This window comes from Physeter macrocephalus, chromosome 14, assembly GCF_002837175.3.
Source record: "Physeter macrocephalus isolate SW-GA chromosome 14, ASM283717v5, whole genome shotgun sequence".
NCBI lineage: Eukaryota > Metazoa > Chordata > Mammalia > Artiodactyla > Physeteridae > Physeter > Physeter macrocephalus.
In genome coordinates this window covers 50,211,636-50,233,660 of record NC_041227.1, presented here as the reverse complement: position 1 = coordinate 50,233,660, position 22,025 = coordinate 50,211,636, and the positions used below count along the sequence as shown (strand labels likewise).

General features: G+C 53.7%; 2 protein-coding genes across 8 annotated transcripts in view; one reads left to right on the top strand and one right to left on the bottom strand.

Moving 5' to 3' along the window:
• Positions 1–2,422: 2,422 nt before the first annotated feature.
• Positions 2,423–19,510, top strand: NAGPA (N-acetylglucosamine-1-phosphodiester alpha-N-acetylglucosaminidase). Of its 7 annotated transcripts, XR_008619225.1 has the most exons (14): positions 2,423–2,539; positions 2,627–3,085; positions 4,063–4,202; positions 5,186–5,294; positions 6,379–6,507; positions 6,990–7,195; positions 7,300–7,347; positions 8,393–8,521; positions 8,682–8,813; positions 8,898–8,961; positions 12,380–12,492; positions 18,067–18,238; positions 18,440–18,562; positions 19,488–19,510. XR_008619225.1 is itself a non-coding variant. In XM_055090367.1 (11 exons), the coding sequence occupies exons 1-11, from the start codon at positions 2,454–2,456 to the stop codon at positions 10,152–10,154; spliced, it is 1,536 nt and encodes a 511-aa protein (XP_054946342.1). In that variant the 5' UTR covers positions 2,423–2,453; the 3' UTR covers positions 10,155–10,365. The 7 variants fall into 7 exon arrangements, 6 of the variants coding, with proteins under 6 accessions (XP_054946342.1, XP_054946341.1, XP_054946340.1 ...); XM_055090367.1 differs by lacking the exons at positions 12,380–12,492; positions 18,067–18,238; positions 18,440–18,562; positions 19,488–19,510 and adding an exon at positions 10,121–10,365; XM_024123269.2 differs by lacking the exons at positions 12,380–12,492; positions 18,067–18,238; positions 18,440–18,562; positions 19,488–19,510 and adding an exon at positions 10,377–11,156 and having other exon boundaries at positions 2,424–2,539; positions 2,630–3,085.
• A 1,455-nt stretch (positions 19,511–20,965) lies between these two features.
• The window catches only part of SEC14L5 (SEC14 like lipid binding 5), a 38,573-nt gene continuing 37,513 nt past the window's right edge, over positions 20,966–22,025 (bottom strand). Inside the window, exon 15 of the mRNA XM_007126542.4 lies at positions 20,966–21,175. Coding sequence (XP_007126604.2) covers positions 21,070–21,175 — 106 coding nt within the window. The 3' untranslated portion in view covers positions 20,966–21,069. The remainder of the gene's footprint in view (positions 21,176–22,025) is intronic.

Sequence of the window (22,025 nt, the reverse complement as noted above, 5' to 3'; positions counted from 1 at the left end):
TAATTTAAGCTTATAAGAAACATGCCTTTAGTGGTTAACTTGTAATAGAATACAAAAGGTTCTTCCCTATTACATAGTGTCCCAAAGACCCATCTTACCCAAATTAGAATTCAGGCTTCTTTTATACTAAAAAGGGAAAGGGGTGTTGTTGGTTGTTGCAGACTTCTTGGTGCCAGAATCCTTTGTTCTTGCAGTTGCCCACAAAGGTCAGGTTACAATGTTCATGTAAACCTCCAACAGCACAAATGTTATCCTCTGTTCTGCAACTTTTTATCTCTATATGAAGGGAAAGGTGTTATACCTTAAAAGGTTAGAGGCTTGAGAATGGGCTATCCTGTATATTTCAGGCTATAGGCAACATTCTTAACTTGTAGCAAAAGCAATAGAATACAAAAGTTAAAGAAACAGATCTAATGTGAAGTCAAATTTGTTCTCCCTCTTACACTTACAACTTGGCAAAGGAGTGAAAAACATCTAAGTAGGGAGAAGAATAAAGGTCAGAACTTGCCATAGACTGCCTGCCACCTGCAACTCCTAGTTGACTGAGAACAGAGGACTTCCAGGGACAGGGAAGTTGGTGGCAGACTTTGGCTTGTTTGCTGATGATTTTTGGCACTGGATATAAAGATCAGAAAGACAGTCACTCCACATCCATACATTTGCATCAGGCCAGGTCATTTAACTCCCAGAGGATCAGTCACTTTGAATGTGATTCACTAAAGTGAACTAATTGTGGTTCCCCCAAGGCCCCAGAGCCACTGGTGGGAGCCCATTTGAGGTCTCTGACAGTATTAGTTTCAAAATTAAGGTGTCAGCATGGCTCTGCTCTCTGTCTGAAGCCTGGAGGGAAGAATATGTTCTGTGCCTCTCTTCTAGCTTCTGGTGGTTGCCAGCAATCTTGGGCATCCCTTGGTTTGTAGCTGCATCACTCCAGGCTCTGCCTCTGTCCTCACGTGGTCTTCTTCCCTCTGTGTGTGTCTCTCTCTGTCTCTTCTTTTCTTCTAAGGACACCAGTCAGATTGAACTTAGGGCCCACCCTACCCTAGTATGACCTCATCTTAACTAATCACATCTGCAAAGATCTTATTTCCAAATAAGATCACATTCTAAGGCTCTGATAAGGATGTAAATTTGGAGAGACACTATCTAACCCAGTATACTGACCCTGACTGGCTCTAAGGGGCACTGAAGCCGAATCCAGCCTCTGTACCCTGACACTGAATTAAATCTCGGAGACAGAGTTTTGAGTGAAGTAGGAAAGAATAGCCTTATTGCTTTACCAGGGAAAGGGAGCCACAGCAGGCTAATGCCCTCAAAACTGTGTGTCCCAACCTGGAGGGGGTAGTGAGGAGTTTTATAGTCATGGTTCAAAGACGGTGTGATCAGCTCGTGGACATTCTTCTGACTGGTTGGTGGTGAGGTAAGTGGGAGTCAGCATCATCAACCTTCTGGTTCTAACCTGTCTGGAGTCTACATGCTGGTGGGCAGCATACTGTTAACTTCTCCCACCTGGTGGGGGTTTCAGTATCTGCAAAACAGCTCAAAGATATTATGTATATCCCTTGAGGGGGAACCAGGACCCTGCCCCAAGGCTGCACTATTGTTTCTTGACTGCTCCTCCCTTATCTCCGCATCCCCTCCCTTCCCTGATTAGCAAATGTTTGAACCTGCCCTTTGGAACTCAGGGAAGGTCACGGAGGCTGAATGAAGCCTATTTCCTGTAATCAAGAAATGGGGGACACAGAAAGGTTGTCATGCCCAGGAGCCCCACAGGGTCCTGTTCGTTATCAGCAGTGGCTCAAAGAAGGACCTGAGTTCAAGCACTAACGTGCTCACTGTGGAAAGAAAGGGGTTGGCCTGGCTCTGAGTACTCTTGGCACTGAAGGACAACTAGACTTGTGCCGGCGCCTGGGTGACCCACGCATTACAGTAGCACCAAAAGGCCACCTAACCCTGGACACTGCCTTGGGAGAGCTACAAAGGACGCTATGTGGACGACTGTCAACATTTGAACGTGACCTGTGCATTAGTCAATAGAACTCTATCAATGTGAAATGTCCTAATTTTACTTGACCTGTGCTTATGTAAGAAAATGTTCTGTAGAGGATACAAAAAGTGTTTAGGTGAAGGCTCACGATGTCCATAGCTTGGTTGCAAATGGTTCAAAAAAAATGTCTATGAATAAAGCGCAAACGTTAACAATTGGTAAAGATAAGTAAAAAGTATACGAGAATTCTTTATACTACTTTTTTTAACTTTCCATAGACTTCAAATTACATCAGCGTGAAAACTTCCCGCCACCCCAGCGCCCGCCCCTTCTAAAATAACACCGTAAATTACAGGAAAGATCTCAGGATATCCAAAAGAGTATAAGCAATTCAGACATAAAAGCTGCCACCAGAAGTCCTGAGTCATGTGGGGTTGGCCCACGTGACCGGAGGCCAGAGTCCAACATGGCGGCCTCCATGGGTCGCTGCCTTCTCTTCTTCATTTCACTGCGCGGCTTCCTCGGTGAGGCGTCCGGCGACCTCGGCTCGGGGTAAGTACAGCTGCCGGGGGCAAGCCTCGTCGGGGGGTCGCCCAGACCTGGGCACAGCACTCCGAGCTCAGGTCTGCCCCATCCCAGCAGGGCCTCCCGCGACGATGACTTGCTGCTGCCTTACTCCCGCGCGCGGGCGCGCTCTGCCCGGGACTGCACAAGGGTGCGCGCCGGCAGCCGCGAGCACGAGAGGTGGCCGCCGTCCCCCTCAAACCCCGGCGCCCGCGGCCCCGCCGTACGCATCTTCGTTTCGCACTTCGCAGACCGCGCGGTGGCCGGCCACCTGACGCGGGCCGCCGAGCCCCTGCGCACCTTCTCGGTGCTGGAGCCCGGCGGGCCCGGCGGCTGCGCTTCAAGGCGCCGCGCCACCGTGGAGGAGACGGCGCGGCCGGCCGGCTGCAGCGTCGCCCAGAATGGCGGCTTCTTCCGCATGGACACGGGCGAGTGCCTGGGGAACGTTGTGAGCGACGGGCGGCGGGTGAGCAGCGCCGGGGGGCTGCAGAACGCGCAGTTCGGGATCCGCCGCGACGGGACCCTGGTCACCGGGTGAGGAGGCAGGGAGTCCCGTGACTGTCTAGGCCTTAGATTCTAGAGCAGAGGGCCTGAGAGTTGAGGTGTAGCCGTGCCGCCGTGTTCAAGTCCCCTAACCAAACTGAGCCTCCGTTTTCTCATCTTCAGGATGGGGAAAGTAATGCCTTCCTTGTAGAGTTTATTCATTTTCCAGTATCGTGTAGCGCTTGCTTTGTGTCGGTCAATGTGCTGCGTACTGGGGATATAGCTGTAAACAAGCACAGTCTTTGCCTTCAAAAAAGGACACTACCCACTCCATTACTAGGAAAAATAAAACCCAGGAATATAATTAAGTTAATTCAAATTGTGTATGCGCAGTGAAGCAATGAACAGGTTGAACAGATTGTAAATAGAGTGTTGAGGTTTGGGAAGGTGATCAGGAAAGACGTCGGAGGACGTGACCTTTGAGTTGAGACATGAAAATTAATCACAAGTCAGCCAGAGTCAGAACTGGAGGAAGAGCACTGCAGTCAGAAGGAACAGCAAGCACTAAGGCTCAGAGGTGCAGAGGGGCTTGGTGTGTGTGAGGGACTGAAGGAAGGAGCAAAATATCAGAGGGCAGGACCGACTTTGGTCATTTATTTATTTTGACTTTGGTCATTTAAAAGCTTGCTCTGACCCTGCTGGATGCTAGGCTGGTTGGACCATAGTAGAAGCAAGGAGGCCAATTAAGAGGCTGTTGCAGGCATTAGATGGTAGTTTGGCTGGGGTGACGGCCTGAGAGATTGAGGGCCATAGGTGGACTTGTGATCTGTTGGGGATGGTTGTTTCTGTTAAATGAAGTGTAGATTGGGATGTGTAGACTGTTTGCAAAGATTGCTTCCAGGACCAGGCAGGTTCCTGGGCATGAGGAGGAATCAAGTAGCCAGGCGGTGGGGCGGGGGTAGTGTGGGGGGGCACTACCTGCAGCTGCCACTGCTGTTGACTGAATCTCATGCCTTCCCTGTGTCCAGGTACCTGTCTGAAGAGGAGGTGCTGGACACTGAGAATCCGTTTGTGCAGCTGCTGAGCGGGGTCGTGTGGCTGATTCGAAACGGAAGCATCTACATTAACGAGAGTCAGGCAGCTGAGTGCGATGAGACACAGGAGACAGGTGGGGGAGGGGCAATGAGTATGATGAGATGTGGGTGATGAGTGGGGGTGTTGGCAACAAGCATCTTGAAAACCAGGACCGGTGGGGTGGCAGGGGAAGTCTTTCAACAAGTACTATTCTAGGTATTGGGGATCAGTGGGGATTAAAGGAGATAAGATCCCTGCATTGTGGAATGTATAAGAAAGGAAATAGATATTAAGTATACTGAAAAGAAGTGGTAAGTGCTAAGAAAGAAAAAGTTGGAGGAAAGGAGCTATGGACAAGAGAATAGAGAAGTGTTCCTAAAATGTTTGTGGACCAGCAGCATCAGCATCACCGAGGAGGCTGTTATAAATGCAGAACTTCAGCCCCTACCCCTGTGCGTCAGTGCTACAGAATCAGAATCCCTGGGAGTGAGGCCCAAGAGTGTGTGTTCTAAGGAGCCCCCTGTGTGATTCTGATTGAAATTCGATTTTGAGAACCACTGGGATATGGAATACTGGGACAGGGAAGGTTCTCCATGGTCCTGATGTGGAAATGGGCTGTTTTAGACTGTGCAGTCAGGGAAGGCCTCATGGAGGAGGTGACTTAGATCAGAAGGCACAAGCCATGGGAAGAGCTGGGGAGAAGTGCAGTCCAGCCAGAAGTAGAAAGTGGCTGCAGGGTGTTCAGAGGGGTGGGCCCCCAGGAGAGGAGGTAGAAGAAGTAGGCTACGGAGGTCATGCCAGGCCTTGGTAAGGCATTTGGATTTTGTTCTAAGGACAGTGGAGGCCGTTGGAGCGTTTTCACCTGGAGTTTGATCTTGATTTACATTGAAGAACAACAGCCCTTTGGCTACTCTCTGGAGACTGACTGGGGCGGGGCACGGGAAGAGAGATGTTGCATGCATAGACCTGGAGGTGGAAAGTGATGTCTCTGTAGAGAGTGACTGGCAGGAAGCGGCAGGCAGAGCTTAGTAGGCCTCCCGAAGGGCCAGGTGATCAGCCAGGCTGCCTCTCCTTCAGGTTCCTTCAGCAAATTTGTGAACGTGATGTCAGCCAGGACAGCCGTGGGCCACGACCGGGAGGGGCAGCTGGTTCTCTTGCACGTGGACGGGCAGACGGAGCAGCGGGGGTGAGTGCTGTGAGCCAGAGCCTCTAGGCCTGGGCTGAGTCCTGCTCTGAGGAACTTCAGCCCACCAGCAGCTGCCCTTCTGACCTCCAGCTGTTCCCTGGGGATGTCCACACCCATCTGTTCCCTGTCTTCCCACAGGCAGAGGGTCCCTAGATCTGTCCCACTTCCAAGAACTCATCATCTTCCACACACTTGCTCTCAGTCTCGCCAACTTAGGGCCTCATCTCTCCTGAGCTCTGATTGGGGTGAAAGGAAATTATCACAAAGTTAGCTGGGAGTAGACCTCAGTTCCAATCCTAGCTTGGCCATCTGCGGGCTGTGTGGCCATAGACAAGTCATTTGACCTCTCTGAGCTGCTGTTTCCTCCTCTGTAAAGTAAGTGTGCTAGTCTGCTGTTGCTGTGTAACAAATTAGCACAGGCAGCACTGCTTTGTTAGATCAAAGCTCTGTAGGTCAGGAGTCAGTGGGTGGGGGGGCCCAACTGAGTTCTCTGTTTAGGATGTCCCACAGACAAAATCCAGCTGTTGGCCAGGCAGGGTGCTTATCTGGAGCTTCTGGGGAAGAATCCTCTTCCCAGCTCATTCAGGTTGTTGGCAGAATACAGTTCCTTGGAGTTGTAGGACTGAGGTCTTTGTGTCATTGCTGGCTGGGGGCCTCTCCACTCATGAGGCCGCCCACATTCCCCCTTATGTATATACGCTCCTCTTGTATATCTTCAAACTGCAAAAGGTGTGTCAAATCCATCTAATCCCCTTGTATTTCCAATCTCTCTCACTTCCTCTTCTGCCTCAGCCATAGAAAGCTCTCTGCTTTTAAGGTCTCCTGTGATTCCATCGGGGCCACCCAGATAATCGAGGACAGTGTGCCCATTTGCAGACAGCTGTGCCAAGTATCATAACATGATCAGGAGAGTGATCTCTTGTTATAGTCATAGCTTCCCAGGATTGGGACAGGACACCTTTGGGGGGGCACTTAGAAATTTGCCTGCCATAGCGGGTGTGTGATACTGTCCACTGTGGAAAGTAAGATGCATTAACCCAGAAATGGCTGTGGCAAGGTCAGCAGCACTGGTCTTGTGCCACAGCATTAACCTGTGGGAGATGGCGGAGTTCCTGCTGAAACAGAACGTGGTCAATGCCATCAACCTGGACGGAGGGGGCTCTGCCACCTACGTGCTCAACGGGACCTTGGCCAGTTACCCGTCTGATCACTGGTAAGCATACCAGAGCCCCCTTGTTGAGGTCCAAGGCCAAGCTTGTCCCCAACTGTCTCATTCAACAAATATTGAGTACCTACTCTGTGCCTGGCTCTGGGGATTCAGCAGAGAGCAGGAGGAGCCAAGACCCCTGCTTCTCGCTGCTTACAGGCAGTATATGTAGCGTACCAACATTGCCCAGGCCGATGGAAGGGGGTGATTGGTCAGGAAAGACCTGAGGATAGTGAAGCATGAGCTGAGATCTGGAGGATGAGGGGCTAGGTGGGCGTGGGAGAGCCTTCTGGGCACAGAAGAGCATGTGCAAAGGCCCTGGGGTGGAAGGGATTGTTGGGGGTGGGAAGAACCTGTAAAAGGCTGGAGAAGGGACAATGAAGAGAGGCAGGGAAAGGCAGCCCTTAGGGGCTGCAGTGGGGGGGTTTGAGGGTTTGCTGGGGTGGCCAGCACTTCAGCCTCTCTTCACACTCCTGTTTCCTCTGCAGCCAGGACAACATGTGGCGCTGTCCTCGCCGTGTGTCCACCGTGGTGTGTGTGCACGAGCCCCGCTGCCAGCCGTCTGACTGCAATGGCCACGGGACTTGCGTGGAGGGGCGCTGCCAGTGCACGGGGCGCTTCTGGCGGGGCGCCGCCTGCAGCGAGCTGGACTGTGGCCCCGCCAACTGCAGCCAGCATGGGCTCTGCACAGAGAGTGAGTGGGGCTCTTTGGGAGGCAACTCCAGCCCGGGCTCCCCACTCTCACTGCCCCAGCCCTGCCTGGGCCCTCACCTGACCTTCTCGGTCTTGTCTTGGCAGCCGGCTGCCGCTGCGAAGCTGGATGGACAGGGTCCAACTGCAGTGAAGGTAAAAGCCACCAGGCCAGCCTCCTGCCCGGCCCCCCGGGCACACGGGAGAGAGTGAGCCTGGCAGCTGCGAGCCTCAGCTGCCTTTATCTCTGCCTCCTGGTCTGCAAGTTGCTTCCCTCTTGTCTCATGCTTTTGCCTCACATGTAAATCACTGTATTAGTGTCCTGGGGCTGCTGCAACAGATTCCACCAACTCAGGTTTAAAACATTACTTTATTCTCTCACAGTTCTGGAGGCCAGAACTCCATAATCAAGGGGTCAGTAGGGCTGCACTGGCTCTGAAAGGTCTGGGGGAGGGTCCTTCCTGCCTCTTCCAGCTTCTGGGGGCCCCATGCATTCCTGGGCTGGTGGCTGCATCACCCCCGTCTCTGCCTCTGACTTCACAGGCACAGCCTTCTCCCCTGTCTGTCTCCAGTCTCCTGCTCTGTCCTCTTACAAGGACCCCAGGCCACTGGACTTGGGTCCACCTTAAGTGCAGGATGTTTTCATTTCAGGATCCTTAACTTAATTGCATCTGCAAAGACCCTATTTCCAAATAAGCTCACATTCACAGGTTCTGGGGATTAGAACATATCTTTGGGAGGACACAGCTCAACGCACTTATAACCCTCCATAGCTTAAATCCTTAGTGGCTTTCTTTGGCTCTGAGTGAAAAATTTGAACTCCTCAGCATGACCTACCAGGCCCCGGGGGCTCCAGCCACGCCCTGCTCTCCAAGCCTCAATGTCAGGTCCTCAGAGGCCTCCCCACCCCACCTCCTCAGTGCTTTGCTGCTGCCACAATCGGTCCTGTCCCTCCAGCGTGTGTCCTCCCTTGTCCTTTGACACCTGCTTTCTGGCTTGCTGGCTGCCTGCCCTCCATGAGATCACAGCCTCGGGGCCTGCCGCATACCAACTTCTCCAGAACTCTCTGTTGGGAGAACATGTGAACCTACAGGGCCACTTGGGGCGAGAGAGATGCGTTTGCAATCCCGTTAGCCCCAGCCTGGGGTGGGGTTGTGGGGCAGGACCAGGTTTTGCAAAGGCCCTGCTTCCCCCATCCCAGTGTGCACCAGCGGCTCCTTCGGGGAGGACTGTGCCAAGAAGTGCCAGTGTCATAATGGAGCCACCTGTGACCCAGTTCGGGGGACCTGCGCCTGTCCCCCTGGCTTCACTGGAGACATCTGTGTGCAGGGTAAGCTGGAAGGGCCCCTGACTCAGCCAGGAGGGAGCCCCGCCCAGGGGATGCTTCTGCATCAGCTCAGCTCAGCACACTCCTGGGCCCATCCCGGCAGTGCAGAGAGAGGCCCTGCCACCGAGGCCTCCACCTCTGTCTTTCTGGCTCCTCCCTGCAGAGTGTCCCCTCGGCTGGTACGGGCCAGGCTGCCAGAGCCCTTGCAAGTGTGAACACCAGTGTCCCTGCGACCCCCAGACCGGCAATTGCAGTCTCGCCTGGTCACGCACCTTGAACAGCATCCTCTCCCGAGGTACAGCCCCTCCCAGGCTCCTGGGGACAGCAGGGGGCAGACCCCTCCTCTCCCAACCTTCAGCCTCTCCCTGGCATCTTGCAGTGAAGCAGTGTCTCCCGCCACCCGAGGACACCCTGCAGACAGGAGAACTCTCCGTTTTCACCAGGTAGGTGCTTTGCTGGGAGCTGGGGCGGGGCGGGAGGAATCCCCCCTCCCTCTGCCTTGGAGGCGTGGCCTCCGCTCAGGGTGTGGGTAGGGCTAGGAAGTGGCAGCTGGCCACCAGATGACAATTCTCTGACATAAGGACAGGGAGAGTCCTATGTGATGCTCGCAGCCACCTGTGCTGTCCAGGGAGATGCTGAGAAGGACACTGGCCACCACCCCAGTGGGATCTAGGGGGCAGGGTGTGGGCTTTTTTTCTCAGCTTCGGTGCAAGAAGCATGAAGCCCTGAGCAGTTCACGTCATTTCTCTGACACCTGGGGGTGTTCACCGCTCGTGTTGGGTCTTTATTTTCTAGTGCAGGGGGTCTTCAACTTGACCTCCAGGGGAGTGTATTAAAAGAGATCTGGGTTCAAGAACCAATGCTGTCGGTCTGGGAGCCCCACTTGGAGAACCTCTCTTCTCATGGTTCTCACATCCCATAGCCCCCTGGGTGCCCGGGCCAGCCCCATCCCCTCAAAGTGGGAAGCAGGTGTAGGTGTGAATGAAAAGCCCCTTGGCCTTGTCCTGGAGGCAGCACCTGGGAGCTCATCACAAGCGCAGATCCCAGATCCCTCCTGGAGGTCCTAACCCTGTGAGTCGGGTGGGGCCTGGAGGAAAATCCTGGAAGTGTGCTGGGAAATGCAGCGGAGCAGGGACAGTGGTTCCCGGGAGCCCTGCACCCCAAGCTCAGCCTCCTCGGGTGTGAAACCATGTGGTCCTGCAGTGACGGAAGGGGAGCCATGGGGTGCTGAGGGGCACAGCTGCAGGCCGTGCCGCCCGAGCAGTCTGCTTTTGCATTGAGGGCTTCAGACAAAGACTCACATAAAGGAAAAAAGATCATTGAAGGACCCCACCCATCCCCGCCAGCTCCCTGACTTGGAGGAAGGGATGCGGGTCCTCCCTGCTCTGTGTGCTTTGAGGACCCTGGAGAGAACCCAGCCTCTGTTGTCAACATCCCCGGAAGTACAGAATGCAAACTGCTGCCTCCCGGGGCAGATTAGGTCCCCAGCTGTATTATATGTGGCCTATACCCATTGAAATGTACACTTATTAGCAACATCTGAAACTCAGTAACGTTCACGTAAAAATCTTTTTTTTTCCACGGCTGCTCTTGAAATATCAGGAGATGTGGCCGCACCGGCCTTAGTCCCACATAACAACTGTCCCCGCTGCTCCCGAACATGCGTGGAGTGTGCCCTCCACCCCACCAGGCCCGTTGGTTCCTCGACAGTTCCCGTGCGGTCCCTGGAGGCCCCCGACCCTGTGCCCCTGTTCTGGGAGGAGGAGCCAAGTGAGGGGAGGGAGGGAGCCCCTCCAGCGCACCCCCAGCCTGAATCGCCCAACAGTGTCCCCATTCGGGGCTTCTCTCCTGCCCCCAGCACCACCTGGCTGGCCATCACCTTGGCCCTGGTTTTCGTTCTGCTGATCAGCACGGTGGCAAACGTGTCCTTATTCCTCGGGTCAAGGGCAGCGAGGAGCCGGCAGCTGGACGGGGCCTACGTCTACCACCCACTGCAGGAGATGAACGGGGAGCTCCTGGCTGCTGAGAAGGAACAACCGGCTGACACCTGTAACCCCTTCAAGGACTGAAGCCTCAGCTGCCCATCATGACCTGTTCTGGAGGCTCGTTTGCCATGAGCTCTGGCTTCTGCAGGGGAAATTCCAAGGCCACTGACCATCTGGGTGGTCTCGACCCACGTGCCAAGCCAGGCTTCTGACAGCACCTGTGCCTCAGCCCCTCACCTGGCCACCTGCCTTGGCACATGCAACCCTAGCAATACAGCGCGCCCTGGAGAGACTCTGCCTCCTTCCCCGCCTGCCTGTGCCTGCTGCTCCCGAGGCCTGTCCCCCAAGGGCCTGCCCCGCCGCTGCCAAAGAGTCTCCGGCCTCCCAGGGCAGGGGCCGCTGCCAGTGGAACTCATGATGACCCAACTGTGGCCGAGTGGCAGGGTCCAGCCAGCACCCTGGGATGGGGTGAAGAGACTATGGCCACATCGAGGGATCCTTTTTTACAGACCTCATCACCGAACTTGCCGACTAGAATTCTATTTCCTGTCATGGGAAGCTCCTTAAAGGGAAGAGGGGTGAAATCATGTTTACAGGCTCTCTATTTTGTCCTGCCACCAAAAGGGTTTTTCTACCACTTGAATAAATGGATATACTAAAAGGACCCCTGGAGCGGCATCTGAATGCAGAATCGTGGAATTGAGGGACCCCTAGATTTTGACAGGTGGGGCTGCTTAACCTGAGTCAGGGGCACGTCCAGCTCCCTTATCTATTTTATTTAATCCAGGGGTTCTCACTTTAAAGTGTACTCGAATTACCTGGAAGAGCTCGCTAAAAATGCAGATTCTGGCCTGGGCTGGAGCCTCAGAGTCTGCAGGTCTCACTGAGCTCCCAGGTGATGGCTGCAGGTGTCTGGACCACACTTTGAAAAAGGAAAGTTTAGTCCGCACCATGTTTTAGTAGAATTTAAATTAGTTACCAACGCTTAAAAGTCAAGAGATTGGGTTTCCCTGGTGGCGCAGTGGTTGCGCGTCCGCCTGCCGATGCAGGGGAACCGGGTTCGCGCCCCGGTCTGGGACGATCCCACGTACCGTGGAGCGGCTGGGCCCGTGAGCCATGGCCGATGAGCCTGCGCGTCCGGAGCCTGTGCTCCGCAACGGGAGAGGCCACAACAGAGGGAGGCCCGCATACCACAAAAAAAAAAAAAAAAAAAAAAAAAGTCAAGATATTATGGGCTTCGCTGGTGGTGCAGTGGTTGAGAGTCTGCCTGCTGATGCAGGGAACACGGGTTCATACCCAGGTCCAGGAAGATCCCACATGCCGTGGAAAGGCTAGGCCTGTGAGCCATGGCTGCTGAGCCTGCGCGGCCGGAGCCTGTGCTCCGCAACGGGAGAGACCACAACAGTGAGAGGTGCGCGTACTGCAAAAAAAAAAAAAAAAAAAAAAAAAAAAAGGTCAAGAGATTAAATCCAGTTTTCTAGTTTCTCTTTTTAAAAAAAATAAATTTATTTATTTATTTTTGGCAGCGTTGGGTCTTCGTTGCTGCGCACGGGCTTTCTCTTGTTGCGGCAAGTGGGGGCTACGCTTTGTTGTGGTGCGCAGGCTCCTCACTTCAGTGGCTTCTCTTGTTGCGGAGCACGGGCTCTAGGCACCTGGGCTTCAGTAGTTGTGGCTCGCTGGCTCTAGAGCTCAGGCTCAGTAGTTGTGGCGCATGGGCTTATTTGTTCCGCGGCATGTGGGATCTTCCCAGACCAGGGCTCAAACCCGTGTCCCCTGCATTGGCATTCTTAACCCCTGCACCATGAGGGAAGTCCTCTGGTTTCTCTTTAAAAGAAAGAGAGAGCTCGAAGTCCCAGCTGATGCCCTCCTGCCGCAGCAAGGAGACAATGACTTGTCCGAGCTGAGAATGGCTGGTGCCGTCTGGATCTGTCCTCTCCAGCTCATAACAGCCCCAGCAGCTGACTTCCCTCGCCTGTGACCTGCATCCCTGTGAGTATTAGAGTTTGTAACTTGTGGCCTCGAAGGGTCTTTAGGAAGTGCCTGGCGATATCCTGCCCCATGAATATATATCACACTGTGTGCTTAGCAGCTTTTGGGGGAGGGGAGGGGGGGAGGTGCTGCTGTTTCCAGCAGGTCCTCAAATAGATCCAGGTATGTGATGGACTGAATGTTTGCGTCCCCCCAAGGTTTGTATGTTGAAGCCCTAACTCCCAATGTGATGGCATTTGGAGGTGGGGCCTTTGGTTTAATTAAATTAGGCTTAGATGAGGTCATGAGGGTGGTGCCCTTATAAGAAGAGGAGGAGACAGGAGAGCACTATCTCTGCGTGCACACAAAAGGACAAGGCTGTGAGAACACACGGTGAGAGGATGGCCATCTGCAAGCCAGGAAGCGGGCCCTCACCAAGAATGAAATCTGCCAACACCTTGATCTTGGACTGTAACTGTAGTGGTTACCTAGTGCTGTGCAGAAAACGAGCCCAAAACTGGTGGCTTTCAACAACCGGTCATTGCTTCTCATGAAAAATAATTGTTTCTTGTGCTTCTAAGGTCAGTTGGGTGATTCTGTTGATCTGGGCTAGGATCAGTGAGTCCAGCTGGGCTCACTTATGTGCCTGCCATCAGCTAATGGGCCAGCTGGGGCCTGGTCCGGAGTGGCGACAGCTGAGGACATAGCTCTGGTCCGCGTGGTGTCATCCTCCAGGAGGCTGGCTCAGGCTTGGGATGAATGTGGAGACGGGGATCCAGGGAGAGATGTGAAGCCTCTTGAAGCTCACCCCTTGATGAAAAGCTGCAAAGGAAGATGAATGCAGGAGGCTGACTGAACCCATCACTGCAGATGAGCTACTGTAACATGGGTCTAGTTTCACTTTAGAAAGGAAGTATTCGGTTCAGAGAAGTGAAATGTCACAGGCCAGCTCCCAGCCTCCAAGTTCCTGCAGGGATGCATCTGTGGGTCTGTATGTCTTTGTCTCCCCCGGAGACAGGGTGTGGAGAACTGCTGTGCCAGCCTGCGACATTCCCTACAGGGAACAGGATGTTTGGGTCCTACAGTAGGTGCCACAGGCCAGGGTCTGTCGGTGTCCTGGGGCACATCTCATCAAGCACCTAGTGGACCCATCAGCCCACAGCCCACAATACCCACCACCAAGCCACTAAAAGTTCTCCCTTCTCACTCAGCCCCCGTCCTGAGTTTGTGACCAGGTTGGAGGAAGGAGGGGAGTGGCTTTCACAGCATGTCCAGGAACTTGACTGCCACTTGTCCAAAGATCCAGGGGAATGCTACAGGTTTTTATTCCTCCTTCCAGAAATATAAACAGCCAAGTTCACATGTTCCTCCAGGGACCTTGTGTTTCATCTCCACCTGGAAGTTTAGTTTTGTATTTTGCTTTTATTTACTTATTTTTTGGCCATGCTGTGTGGCATGCAGTATCTTAGTTCCCTGACCAGGGGTTGAACTTATGCCCACTGCAGTGGCAGCACAGAGTCCTAACCACTGGACTGCCAGGGAAGTCCCATATTTTGCTTCCTTTTAATGAACCCCTGGGCTGCTTTGATGTTTTGCTGCCAGTGTTCAAGGGTAAGAAATAGTTTCAAGAGCTCAGACAAGTTCCCAGGCACCTTAGAATCGATTTGGCATATTCTTAAGACAGCTCCCGAGCCTGGCTGCGGGTCTGAATGTATTCCCCCAGAATGACCCACTGAATCAGAATCTCAGGGGCAGGAGTTGGGGGTCAAGGAATCTACAGGGAGCACCCCCGGGGGTCCTGAGGCAACAGGCTGTGGAAACCTTTGTCTTGAAGGGTCTGACGTCCACTGAGGGCATCTTTGTTCTCAGCTGTGCTGGCAGCTGGCTGGAGAGTTACAGTGCTGGGCACAGGCCTAGTGGACTCCAGGCCAGAGGGAGCACAGCAGTACCTGGGGAGGGTCCATCGTGGCGTGCCTGAGGGTCCCTAGGACACTCTGAGCCATGTGAGTCCTGCCCACATTCGCCTTCCCTGTGGCCCATGGATTTTTAAAAAATGTGTCACAAGCGGGTATCTATCTTTTTTTATTTATTTTAATTTTTTTTTTTTTTTGGCCAGTTTGTGCAGCTTGCAGGATCTTAGTTCCCCAACCAGGGATTGAACCCATGCCACAGCAGTGAAAGCGCTGAGTCCTAACCACTGGGCCACCGGGGAAGACCCACTGGTATCTATCTTTGCCCAGCATCCAGTCTCTCTTCTTTCAGTAACTTCCCTTCTTAGGCTGGGTCCCCTGGCAGCAGAACCTGACACTAGGATGTGAGGGCAAGTAGTTTATTTGGGAGGCAACCCCAGGAAGCCCTGCTGGGGGACAGAAAAGTGAGTCCGGGAAGGGAAGGCAGCCCGTACACGGTGCCTGAGTGAGCAGCTCCCACTGTGGGCGGCCGGGCTCGACCCCTGGGACCTCTGGGGGGTGGAGAGAACACCTCGGAGTTGGCCACCTGCTCACGGGGAACTGGGGGTGTTTATCAGCCTACATTCATTCATCAGGTTGAGAACTGCTCCTGGGGGTTAACTCCCTGGCACTTCCAGTCTGCCCTTCTCAGGGACAGGGGGATGCTCCAGCCACGAGAGGTAGCCATCAGAGAGAGAGTTGCAGGTTCATATATCCAGATGTCCTCTGCCCAGGGAAGGTGGGCAGGGCATCGAGAGCCACAGCCGAGAGCCTCCCTCATGTTGCCTTTAGGTAATACCTCTCCCCCAGTCTCCATCCTTGTGGTTTGGCTGGCACCGTCACCTCCCTCCAAGTCCCAGGTGGTCTCAGTGGATGGTTCAGAGATAGGCATCTGTCCCAATTGGCCAATCAGAGCCCACGCTGGAACTTCTGCTGGAAGTGGGGGTGAGAAACTCTGCCAGGATTGTCCAGCATCCAGGGTGTGGGCCACATGGAGGAGAGTGATGCCAATATGGAGAAGAACCCAACCAAGAAAGGGGGATGTTTGATCCCCTGGATCCAGCTATACCTGAAGCATTCTTGGACTTCCCAATTACATGGACCAGTAAATCCCCATTTTGCTTGAGAGAGTTTGTGTTGGATTTTGGGGTCTCTGGCAACCCCAAGAATCTGAAACTCATGACATGCCACCCAAGCAGGGGCACATTTTGGACTTGGGAATTTGCAGAGCTTAGATGGGACATGGAGCAGGAGGCAAGATAGTGTCTGAGATTCCAGTACCTACCTGTGGTGTTGGGGGAACACCTGTGACACGAATATACAGGAGCCTAAGTCATCGGTACTGCTGGTCAGGGGTTAACATGGGCTAGTTATGGCAGTGCAAGTGTCCCCTCCCCACCCCATGGGAGTGATGGAAGACTCCCGGGCACAGAATGTGTACTAGAAGTCCTGGGGGCCTGACTTGGAACCCCAAGAGTTCTGTGTGTTGGGCAGTTGCCACGGTGACATGTGTCTCAGCTGCTGGGCTGCTCCTTATCTAATTTTAGTATCTGGAAAGACCCCAGAAAAAGATTCCAATCCTGGGGTCAACGGGTGGGCTCAGGGGCCCTGAAATGGAAATGGGATTCAAGTGTGATGCCACAGCTTTCATCGGATTCTCGAAGGGTCTGTGTCCTGGCTCCAGGACTCTTAGGTCAGGGGTTTCAAATTGTGCCTTTTGGGGACCCGCATTTCTCAGCAGTGCCTTGGTGGGCGCTGAAGGGAGGGGAGGGAAAATGGGCTGGGGAGAAGTTTGAGAGCCACCCAGCGCCTTTCCTTCTGGCTCTTTCCAGCTCCTTCCAGGCTCTGCCCAAACTCCCACAAGAGCTGCTTGCACCCTGATACCTGCCTCCTCTGCAGAGGCCCCTGGCCTCGGAGGGAGAATTGGTCCCAGAGGAAGCCTTTGGGTCACAGGGAGGCTGGGTGTGTTGTGTTCTGCCCTCGCTGGACCGAAACCCCAAGGGGCCTCCCAGACGTCAGCAGTGGGACCTGACCCCAGCTCAGACCTGACCCCAGCTCGCCTGCCGCAGGGAGCTCTTCGCCACACCCATGGTGGCTGGCTGTTCTGAGAGCCCCTGCCCAACAGCTCCTGGGCAACCAGTGGAAAAGCAGCAGCTGATTCCTTCCTCTCCGGGGGTTGGGGGCGGGGGGGATGGGGGGGCGCCGAACGCAGCCACAGGAACCGCACCTCCTCTGCTCCCCCGACAGCCCTTGGCCTCCTGCTCCAAAACAAGGGACCCTTCCAGTGTTTAGGACTCAGCGCTTTCACTGCCGGGGGCCCGGGTTCAATCCCTGGTCGGGGAGCTAAGATCTTGCAAGCTGCACGGCTGCAGCCAAAAAAAAAAGAGAATCCCACGACGCCTGTGACACCTTACTCCGTGTCCCAGGGGAGCTCGCAGGAAGGACAGGGGCCACCCCAGACAGGCCCCCGCCCCCTCCTGATGTCAGGACTTGGCTGTCCTCTGATGCAACTCTGGGACTTGGGTAAAACCCAGGGGAGAGGGCAGAGCAGCTCAGGAAGATGGACAGCAGGGCCCTCACCTTCACCTGGATACCTGGCAAGTAGAATCCAGGAGCCCACTCCCAAGACTCGGTGTTGGCAGTGATGAGTGGGGCCTAGAGGCCCGCATTTAATACACTGAAAACTGCACGTGTGTCTGTTCATGCACTGTATGCATATGTGGTGGGTTGAAGAGTGTCGCCCCAGAATTCGTGTCCACCCAGAACCTCAGAATGTGACTTTACGTGGAAGTAGCCTTCTTGCCAGTGTAATTGGTTAAGGGTCTTGAGATGAAATCATCCTGGATTTAATGGGCCCTAAACCCAATGACTGGGTGTCCTTATATAAGAGGGGACACAAAGAGGTGAAGGCCAGGTAGAGACAGAGGCAGAGACTGGAGTGATATGGCCACAAGCCAAGGAACACCAGGAGCCTCCAGAGGCTGGAAGAGGCAGGAAGGATCCTCCCCTAAAGCTTTAGGAGGGAACACAACCCTGCCAACACCTTCATCTCAGACTTCTGCCCTCCAGACTGTGAGGGGATCAATTTCTACCGTTTTAAGCTACAACTTTGTGGTAATTTGGTACGGCAGCCCTAGGAAACTAATACACTATATTTGTGCTTTATATGTTAAAAACGTGATTTTTTTGTGCCCCCCCTTCCCTCCGAGAACCAATCTGCAACCCCTTGAGGGTGATGTCACCCCTGTTGAACATGCTCTTGAGTCTTTTAAACAACAGCTGAGTAATTCTTGAACAAACCCAGGGAAACCTCCAGGGTTCTAGGAAGTAGACAACAGAGGTATATCCAAATCTAAAACATTTAATGCTTCTGGTTGGAGCAAATGATCAGGTGAACAAGAAACATCGTGTTTTCCTGGCTGAAACAGACTGTGTGATCAGTTCATTTTACAGGGGGAGAAATTCCAGACGCAGGGTAGGAAAAAAAAGTCTCAACCCGTGGGGAGAACATTCTGTAGCTTGTTGAGGGAAACACCACTTGGAATGATGCTCTTACAGATGAGTAGATGTGCCCAGAGAACAAAAGCAGTTTCTAAAAAGGGAAAGTCAGAGGTAACTAGTATCCCAATCTCCCACTTTTCTCCAGATGCACAGTGTGTAAAACAGTGACGGGTGTCCTCACAGGAAGTCTGGAGTCTTTGGATGAGAAGCATTAAATAATCAGAATAACCACTGACTTTTATCAAGAGCTTTCCATGTGCCAGGCTGAGGACTCCACAGCCACTCTTGTTTCATCCCACTACGACCCAGTGAATGAGGTAGGCACTGCTATCCCTATTTTACAGATGAGGATATTTAGGCAAAGAGAGGTTAAGTCACCTGCTGGAGGTCACACAGCTAGTGAAAGGATGGCTGGGGCTTGAACCCCACTTTGTCGAGATTTTACGATCCAGGCTCCTAAACCCAGTGCCTGAGGAGGTCCTATTGCTAATAGGCCATTTCTGTCCTGTCCACAATAGGTTAATGAACAAGATGGAGAAAGAAACCAAGCCAAGGAGCTTCCAGCCCTGGGGTCTGGGGAAATTTAGAAGCCAAGAGCTTGGCAGCACTTCCTTGGATTTTTAACCCCAAGCCTCCCAAAGGTAAGAAGAATGGCTCCTGATTGATGATGGTCCAACATGGGCCCCAGGGACCTCCAGCACAGAAGAACAATAGCAGATGCCACTGTGGTCACCTGCTGCTCCTGTGGCCCAGTTCCCTTTGTCCATTGGGTGACTGGCCCTCCCCTACTCCACTGTTGCTTCTGGAGGGAATGTCGATCACAGGACCCCCAGCCTCTTGGCCAGTATGTCCACAAGAGTGAGCACGTGACTTGCCCAGGGCCAGTCAGAGCCTTCTCTGGGATTTGAGATGGGAAGAGTCTCTTTCTGGCTTAGAGATTGAGAGCCCTGTGGTTGTAGGCTAGGGGCTGCTGGCAGCCACCTTCCGTGGCAGGTGGAGGAGAGGACAGGGCAGCATGCAAAGTGATGCAGAACCAAGAGGCCTGGGTGAGGCTAAGGATCAGCACGTGAGCCTGGGGACACTGGGCTCCTGGATGCAGCCGTACCTGGAGCAAGCAAGCACCATCCCAGTTACAGGAGCCAGGGAATTCCCTTTGTTGCTTAAACCTGTTTGAGCTGGGGCTTTCCCGAGGGAGGGAGGAGAGCAAGCTCTCAAAAAGAGAGGGCTGAGGCTCCTTATCGTTGCTGCTAAGTCTGGACAGCTGATAGCCGACCTTCCTCCCTGGAATCAGCAGATCCAGGTTCCACTTGTCAAAAGCCACTTATAACCTCAAGTAAAGGAAAGGCTTCTCCATCCTTCACTGGGGGCTAGTCCTAGACACTAAGTGTGCGGGGAGTGCCAGGGTAGCTTACCCCAAAATGCTTCTAGTTTGTAGAGACAAGCTAGAAATTCACCTAAAGATAGTTGAAAATATCGCAGATTGCTCCCAGCGATAAACGCCTGGTGACATGGGAGCAATTAGTTTTAAGAATGTCTCCAATCTTCCTCTCTCTCTCTCTCATGCAGGTACACATACACCTTAATGCAGGATGCAGAGTTTGGGATTTTGTTTCTATATCTGAGAAGTGAACTGAAAACCTTAAAGGTGGGCAAGGCTCCCTCTCTGCAGGGAGAAGGGGGTCTCTGAGGATGGCTCCTTCCCTCTACTCCAGGTATGGGGTTGAGGGTGGCATGGAAGTAGATCCTTGCCCTGTCATGACGAGCTTGCATGGAGGTGACATCCCCGTAGTTGTGAACTCACCCCTTGGGCAAGGCCCAGCAACTCTGGGTGTCAGTCAGAGACGACCCCAACTATAAGCAAAGCTGTGAGATGAGAGTAACGCTGAGTCTCTCGCCCCAGACTGTGGAGCTATTTCAGTGAAGTCCCTCCCAGGCAGGTAATGCAAGTGAGTGATGTGGGCTAGGGGTGGGTTGATAGAGAGGTGTGGGGACTGGGGTGGCCCCATCCAGGGGCGCAGCTGTGTTGTGTTTACACAGCAATAGTGGCTCTGTTTGGCCAACACTCCTATATGCCTAAGTGAAGCTGTAAATCCTGATTTCTGTGTGAAATGCCCCAATTTTAAAACCTTTTGTTTAGGCAAAAAACAAAAACACTAAAAGCAGGCCAGATCAGACTGCAGGCTGCCATTGGTGACCTCTGACCTGTTGCCTTTTTGCAGGCCCAGGAAATGAAAGGAGAAATGTCCTCAGACCCCAAGGAGACCCACACCCCTCCCATGCAGGAACTCAGGGAAAGTCTTTCAATATTGGAGCTGCTTCTGGGGGTCAGATTTGCCCCAGAGCAGCTGCAACAAAGTCACAGCCCCCAACCCACAGGGGAGTCCTGATGACACATTGAGAGCCTGGATCTAGCCTTACCTGAAGCAAGTCCTCCTACACTGGCCAGTTACATGCACCCATGGATGGTCACCCTTTTTTGTTTAAGCCACTGGGAGGTGACTTATAACCAAAAAAGTTACAATTAAACAGATTCCCAGGAGAGAAAGGGACTTCCAGAGGGTATAAAGATAGCCAGAGCCGCTTTATCACTGCCTGGAACTCAGCAGAAAAGCTGGGCCTTCCCACCCTCTTCAAGTCACGGGTGGTCAGGGTTAGGCCTGCCCAGTCATGTGCTGGGAAAATGAATTTCAAGTCCAGGGTAGGCAGCTCCCCCACAAAGTGGAGCCTGTAACTCATATAACTGCTCACCAGCATATCCTGGGACCCAGGGCATCGCTACGGGTTTAGATGCTATGGTGAACACTCAACGTTCCTGCTTCTTATGGGGGGAACCCCAATAGTCTTAGAAGGCCCCTGAAAAGGAGGCCACCCCAGGGAAGCAGAGCCAGAGGTGGCGGGGGGGGGCACTAAGCCTGATGACATCCCTGAGCCCCCAGACCTGAACGTGGTTAGCCCACCCCTTGGCTTTTCGTACGCGAAGCCCCATCGGAGATGAGTCTGTTCTCACCACTTCAAGAGCCCACGGGGCTCCAGCCAACCCGACTTTGGCTATGTCCAGATCCAGGGCTGCAGCCCACATGGTCCCAGGCCTCGTGGATACTTGTGGATGTGGGAGGCGAGCAGGCTGCCCCGCAGGGCTCGGTCCTGACTATCTGGAGACCAGGGAGCTGCTGTGGGACTGGCCGGAGGAGGAGGTGGTGGCGCTGAGCTGGGAGAAGCGGCTGGTGCAGGATTCCAGGCTGGACATGGAGCCCCTGGGGAGGAAGCACACACACGTTGCCTTCTGGTGGTGACACAGCCCTGGGTGCAGATGAGGCCCCAGGGCCCTTTCCATAAGGCTGGTAACCGCCCCAGGCACAGAGAGCAAGTGCAGAGGGAAAAGCAAGTGAAGCTGTGATGAGAAACGAAGCCCAGCCCATTTCCCTGCACCCCCTTCCCCCCAAGAAGAGCCCAGCCTTCCACCTACCATTCAGGGGCTTCCCTGACCCGGGGGTCTAGCATGGCCCGGAGGGGACCCCGTTATCTCCAGCCTCCCCTCTCTGCCTCCTTTCAGCTCCTCTGACACCTGCCTCCCATCTTGGGGCCTTGTGTGTCTGCACCTGCTGCCAGAAGGCTTTTTCTCCTGCCCAATTTGTCCAGTCAAATCCCGCTCCAGACTACGGAGCAGCACTGTCCAGGAGACCTTTCTGCTATGACAAATAACAGATGTCCCATATCTGCGCCGTCCAACACGGCTGCCATTGGCCACATGGGGCTGCTGGGCATTCTAGATGTGGCTAGTGTGACCAGGAACCGAACTTTTAATTTTATTTAGTTCTAATTGCTATGTTTAAATTGTTACCTTTGGCTAGGAGCTACCGGGTTGGAGAGTGCAGCCTTAGGGCCCAGCTACTCAAAGTGTTGTCCGGGGACCAGCAGCACCAGCATCTCCTGGAGCTTGTTAGAGCTGCAGACTCTCCGGCCCGCCCCAGAGCTGCACAATCAGAGTCTGCATTATGACGAGCCCTCCAGGTGATCGTGTGCACACTGCCTAGATCTCAACTCCAATGTCACTTCCCAGACACCTCCCCCACACCCCCACACCCCTGCCCACCGTGTGCCAGG

What these genes read in the sequence shown, in the direction of transcription:
- NAGPA (XM_028499761.2), top strand. Translation starts at nt 2,454, where the DNA reads ATGGCGGCCTCCATGGGTCGCTGCCTTCTCTTCTTCATTTCACTGCGC. An exon ending in AGTTACCCGTCTGATCACTG is followed by an intron (nt 6,508 to 6,989) that starts GTAAGCATACCA and finishes TTTCCTCTGCAG; the next exon opens with CCAGGACAACATGTGGCGCT. An exon ending in GAACTCTCCGTTTTCACCAG is followed by an intron (nt 8,962 to 10,376) that starts GTAGGTGCTTTG and finishes TCCTGCCCCCAG; the next exon opens with CACCACCTGGCTGGCCATCA.